At 44.5% G+C, this 6000-nt stretch overlaps 1 protein-coding gene across 3 annotated transcripts in view; it reads left to right on the top strand.

The window, feature by feature from the left end:
- The first annotated feature begins 212 nt into the window (after nt 1–212).
- DHX33 (DEAH-box helicase 33) overlaps nt 213–6000 on the top strand; it is a 32402-nt gene continuing 26614 nt past the window's right edge. The window contains exon 1 of one of the 3 annotated variants that reach the window (XM_039476339.2): nt 213–622. In XM_039476339.2, coding sequence (XP_039332273.1) covers nt 334–622 — 289 coding nt within the window. In that variant the 5' untranslated portion in view covers nt 213–333. The remainder of the gene's footprint in view (nt 623–6000) is intronic. The other 2 variants (XM_003931355.4, XM_074388511.1) reach the window with 2 other exon arrangements.

Raw genomic sequence — 6000 nt, 5'->3', positions numbered from 1 at the left:
AACAATGAGAAAAACCTCGTTAACCGAGACTGCAGTCCCACGGAACCGTACACCGTGTTTTTCGCGGTTGTGGCTCCGGATCTTTTCCTGGTTGCACCTCAGGCCCTGCTTTTCCCACCCCCATGAACTGAAAGCCATCCCAAGCCCCCAGTGCATGCTGGGAGTTGCAGTCCCTTTTTGTAAAGGCTGGGGCGGCCGTGAGGTCATCGGTGGTCGCCAGGAGCCTCCAGCACGTGGCGAAGAAAGGGCGGTGCGCGCCCGCTGTTGGCACCTGGGAGGGGGCCGGAGCTGCCGGCGCGGCGCTTGCCCCTCCCGCCGCGGTGCCCTCCCGACATGCCGGAGGAGGCGGGCTTCCCGCCGGCCAAGAGATTCCGGCCGGGCTCTGGGTCTCCGAGCCGCGCTGGGTCCTTCCCTCCCGGGAGGCGAGTGGTGATGCTACTGACGGCGGGCAGCGGCGGCAGAGGTGGAGGAGGAGGCCGGAGGCAGCAGCCGCCCCTGGCCCAGCCTTCGGCCAGTCCCTACCCTGAAGCCGTGGAGCTGCAGCGCCGGAGTCTGCCCATCTTCCAGGCGCGGGGGCAACTGCTAGCCCAGCTCCGAAACCTGGACAACGCTGTCCTCATCGGTGAGTGGCCGCGCCGGCGAGCTCTTCCTTGCTCTTCGTCTGTGGCTTAGCGAGAGCAGTTTTGCTTACATGACAGTCACTCCTTTCGTTCGTGGGCTTCAACAAACCTGAGTACCTTTTCTGGGCCAGACCTGGAGAGGGGTCTCGAAGAAGGGTCCGGCAGCCCTGCCCTGGAGGCGCTGACAGCCCGGTGAGAGTGACCGACGTGTGTAGGCAAAGACTCACCTTCCGTGTAAAAGGGTAGAGAGACGTACCGGGGGCTTGCGGAGCTTAGAAGAGTGGATCTGACTCAGTTTGTGAGGAGGCAGCTGGGGAGGTCGTGTAGGAGGGAGGGCATTCTAGGCAGGGGGGCCTGAGAGACGGGAAACTGAACACATTCCGGTCGAGCGGAAAGGTGTAGTTTCTGGTGCATGAAAAGAGGCACGGTTGTGGGGCAGGGACTGATTTCAGCGGGCTTTGATCCCCCAACGTGTTAGAGGAGATGCTGAAGGACAGAAAGGATGAGCAGCCAAAGAGGGGAGGGAGCCCCAGGAGTGCTGCTAGTCAGAGGAACAGTGAGCAGATGCAGCAGTCAAGTTCAGTTATCCTGGACTTGGATGTGCTGCCCACTGGATTTGGATGTCAGCTATTTGTAAGAGTTAAAGAGGAAAGAAACACGAAACGCGGCTGGCTGTTAGAGACAGGTTTTCTTCAGTTAAAACCCGAGAGGTGCCCTGACCTCGGTCAGGAGCCCTTTCTCTTACAGACTAAGAGTATATATTGGTTTTAGGGTGAAGGAGGATTATCACAAGCTTGGAATGTTTATGTGTGTGGAGAAGTTTATGGTGGGGTTGGAATCTCTCTGGGAGGTGGGGAGGTTTTCTTGGGGCAGACATCTTTCCGTCACGGAAAGGGGATATTTGGGGGCTAGCATGTCTCTGGTCTGCAAGGAGTTTGGAATGTTTGTGGTTGGAGATGTTATTTGTGGTGTATGGTCGTGCCGACCTTAGCTATTAGGCTGATACCCTTTGGATTTTTTTCTTTTTTTTTTTAACGTAAGAAAAGCAAATCTTGCCGGGCGCGGTGGCTCAAGCCTGTAATCCCAGCACTTTGGGAGGCTGAGGCGGGTGGATCACGAGGTCAAGAGATCGAGACCATCCTGGTCAACTTGGTGAAACCCCGTCTCTACTAAAAATACAAAAAATTAGCTGGGCATGGTGGCACGTGCCTGTAATCCCAGCTACTCAGGAGGCTGAGGCAGCAGAATTGCCTGAACCCAGGAGGCAGAGGTTGCACTGAGCCGAGATCGCGCCATTGCACTCCAGCCTGGGTAGCAAGATCGAAACTCCGTATCAAAAAAAAAAAAAAAAAAAAGCAAATCTTAAGCTGAAACTCATTAAAAGATAAGCAACTAGATGAGAACTACTAATACTCAGTCTCACCCCCTACCTCGCCAAATATTTCTGTCATTCTCACCTCTCCTTTTAAGCCAAATATTAAAACTTTTTAATGGAGGATTATTTGCTATGCCACCTTTGTGGGAATTGGTGAACATCTGAATGAGGGGCTTGTCCAAGATGGCAGTGCTCTTGCTCTGTCAATCCAGACCCTCTAATTATAAAAAGGAATAGGACGGCATGTTCTTTCTGGCTACTTCCTGGTGACTAGGACGGAGAGTTTTCTGGTCTCGGGTTGACTGTAGGAGCAATGCCGTCTGCAGGATGTCAGTTAAAAATCTTTGAATTAGGCAGGGTAAGAACATTAATCCCAGGCATATTATTAGGAGAGGGCCCAGGAATGGGATGACCCATGTTATGGTTTTGTTTTCAAACCAAGAGTCTATGTGGTTGTTCTGGTACTGCCTCAGCTTTTTAGCCTTTTCTTTAAGTTTTTTAGCAGTGCTTTTTACTAGGCCCGATTGGTTAATATAGAAACAACATTTCTTATCTAATGAGAGGCAGAGGTGCATGTTTGGAAATTTTCTGTTAGTAACCATTATTCCTGCTATGAGGATGATAATTAAGCAAAATGCTATAGTAATTTGAGATTTTCTGTTTGATATTCCACCCTGAGGGTGCTACAGTATCTAGTTCCACTGCAAATAGTAGAGTAAAGCAGTTCCCACAAGGGTGGCGTAGTAAATAATTTCCATTAAAAAGTTTTAATATTTGGCTTAAAAGGAGAGGTGGGAATGACAGAAGTACTTGGTGAGGTTGAGGGTGAGACTGAGTAAGATGAGTAGTTCTCACCTAGTTGCTTATCTTTTATGAGTTTCAGTTTAATATTTGCTTTTTTTACATTGATATTTAGGATGTTTCTTGACCTGTCAGAGGTTTCCTCCTCAGCTTTCCAGGCTTTGACTTGACTGTGACGTATTTAGGAATTGATTCCTGTAACAGATACCATTTTAATTACCCTGGGTTCTGTGGACTCACTAGACGTGGGGACAAAAGATTCCCGGCTCCCTCAGGGGTTATTAGCTGTCAGCACCAGCAGTAAAGAGTTTTCCTCCGGTGATGGTCAGGGGGCTTAGAGACAGCACCTGCTGAAACATTGAGTTTTCCATTTATAAGGCTTTAAGAAAGCACAGCTGCCAGGCGAGGTGGCTCACACCTTATAATCCCTGCACTTTGGGAGGCCAAGGTGGGTGGATCACCAGAGGTCAGGAGTTTCAGACCAGCCTGACCAACATTGAGAAACCCTGTCTCTACTAAAAATACAAAATTAGCCAGGTGTGATGGCCCATTTAATCCCAGCTACTCAGGAGGGTGATGCAGGATAATCCCTTGAACCTGGGAGGCGGAGGTTGCCATGAGCCGAGATGGAGCCATTGCACTCCAGCCTGGCCAACAAGAGTGAAACTCCATCTCAAAAAAAAAAAAAAAAAGGAAAGCACTGCTTTATTTTGGAAAACATGTAGCCAGAAAAATCAGAGTTTAGTTTAAACAGTAGAAAATAATAAAAATTGTAAAATATTAGACAACACTAGAATTTAACAACAGATGTGCTATAGTTTTTGAAACATAATTTTCTCTTTCCAGTTTACCATTTTTATTAAAAGACAAATCGTGGCAGGACTGGTTTGCTTTATTATTATTTGCGTAATTATTTCTATATGGTGCAGTAAGGATAATTATTTGTTACATAGGACTTTTAAATAGTTTTGATGGAACTTTGTTTCATAGAAGGAAAATTAGATAAGACCTTTTGAAGCCAAGCCCAGCCATGGATATGTACCATCAAATACCTATGAATTGGTGAATTTCTCTCCTCTTGAGGTTCCAATGTAACTTGGGTTCCTGGCCTGCTAGAAAGTGACATTCTTTACTTAATACAGATCAGAACCCCTGTACAGGGACTGTGTAGCCAGAATATGAGGCCAGTTTCCAAGGGCCTTCTTGGCTTCATAAGGCAAGTTTGATTCCTCGAAGGAAAGCATATCATTCCAATTAAAGCCAGTTTCTCCCATTGTGTCCTATGACAAAAGAAAACAGATTCTTATTGCACTTATGCAAATAACTATATTGCTACAACTTGAAAATACAGTTTCCAGATTCTGGAGAAAATCAGGTAGAGAGAAACAAGTATGCTCCAAATTTTGTTTACGGGAGTACACTAAGTTGTAGAAAGCTGTTAATATCTCAAAAGAAAATTTTTTTTGACTTTGAAAAGCAAAACAAAGGATTAGCAATATTTTAAGCAGAACATCAAAAAGATCACTCCAGTTTCCTGTTAGTTTAGTTAATGCAGTTCATTCCTGTCCTACTTGATATTAATGAACATTTTAGCCCTTCACGAATCCTGAATGTTTTTCCTCTATTCTGGTGTTACAATCTATAAAGTTATCAGAAACCTGCATTCAAGAGCACGTTAGAGCTTTATAGCTGATTATAAAACCACCTTTTAAAGAGGACCAAAACAAGACAACAGTTATTTATGGATGACAAAAGTTTTAGGGTAGCCATTTTTAAAGACACAATTAGCAAGGATGGCATACAATGATTATAACAATTATAATTATTACTGATAACATGCACTAAGCTGTATCAGAATTATAGGAGTCATCCATAACTTTGGGGCACATACTAATAACATATTTATACAAAGAAAGCCAAATGCCATTTTATATTTGACAGTGCTTCCTGTATTATTTTATACCAAATAAGCCAAATTTTACCTTTATATTAGTGTACCATTAATGCTAAACTCAGTTTCTAAAAATAACCTTGTAGATGCATTTACCCAATTTTAGTGTTTAACTGTAAGGTAAACTTTTTTGTTTTTATTATACTTTAGATTCTGGGATACATATGCAGAATGTGTACCCCTCTCCCACCCCCCAACAGGCCCCGGTGTGTGATGTTCCCCTCCCTGTGTCCATGTGTTCTCATTGTTCAACTCCCACTTATGAATGAGAACATGCAGTGTTTGGTTTTCTTTTCTTTTTTTTTTTTGAGACGGAGTCTTGCTCTGTCACCAGGCAGGAGTGCAGTGTCGCCATCTCTGCTCACCACAGTCTCCCCCTCCCAGGTTCAAGCAATTCTCCTGCCTTGGCCTCCCGAGTAGCTGGGACTACAGGCATGTACCACCACACCCAGCTAATTTTTTTATTTTTAGTAAAGATGGGGTTTCACCACGTTGGCCAGAATGGTCTCCATCTCTTGACCTCGTGATCTGCCCACCTCAGCTTCCCAAAGTGCTGGGATTATAGGTGTGAGCCACTGCGCCTGGCCAGGTGTTTGATTTTCTAAGGTTAAGATTTTTATAGACTTTTTTTTAACCCATTATAATTTTTGTTAAGAGCAGGTTAGTGCTATAAGAGAAACCCATGCCAGGCACAGTGGCTCACACCTGTAACCCTAGCACTTTGGGAGACCGAGGTGGGTGGATCACCTGAAGTCAGGAGTTCAAGACCAGCCTGACCATCATGGTGAAGCCCCATCTTTAAAATATATATATATATATACACACACATATATATATATATATATACACACACATATACACACATATATATATAAAGAGAGAGAAACCCATTGTGCTTTTATTTTAATGCTCAATTTACAGAAAAACTGGATGATACCCCTTTAGCTTTAGCTAATGTGTTTGACTACAGAATTTCTTACAATTAACCTTCCAAAACTTGCTTAAACCTTCAAAACAATTCTTCAACCTTTTAGTGTAGGTAAAAATTCACATTCTTATGCCACCTTATAATCTTTCTACCAAGAGTATATTTTACTTTCCTTACACACCTTGCACATAAACTGTTCCTTCCATAGTTTAAATACATGTTACGCTGTTAACTTTTAGCAACCTTTACCTTTGTTGAAAACCTTGGTAAATTTGGGATTTTAATTATGTACTGGGTGCAGAGCCTAGCACCTGGACAGAAGTGC

This window comes from Saimiri boliviensis, chromosome 17, assembly GCF_048565385.1.
Source record: "Saimiri boliviensis isolate mSaiBol1 chromosome 17, mSaiBol1.pri, whole genome shotgun sequence".
In the NCBI taxonomy this organism is placed as follows: Eukaryota; Metazoa; Chordata; class Mammalia; order Primates; family Cebidae; genus Saimiri; species Saimiri boliviensis.
The sequence above is the reverse complement of the archived record's forward strand: the minus strand, read 5'-3'. Positions and strand labels throughout refer to the sequence as shown.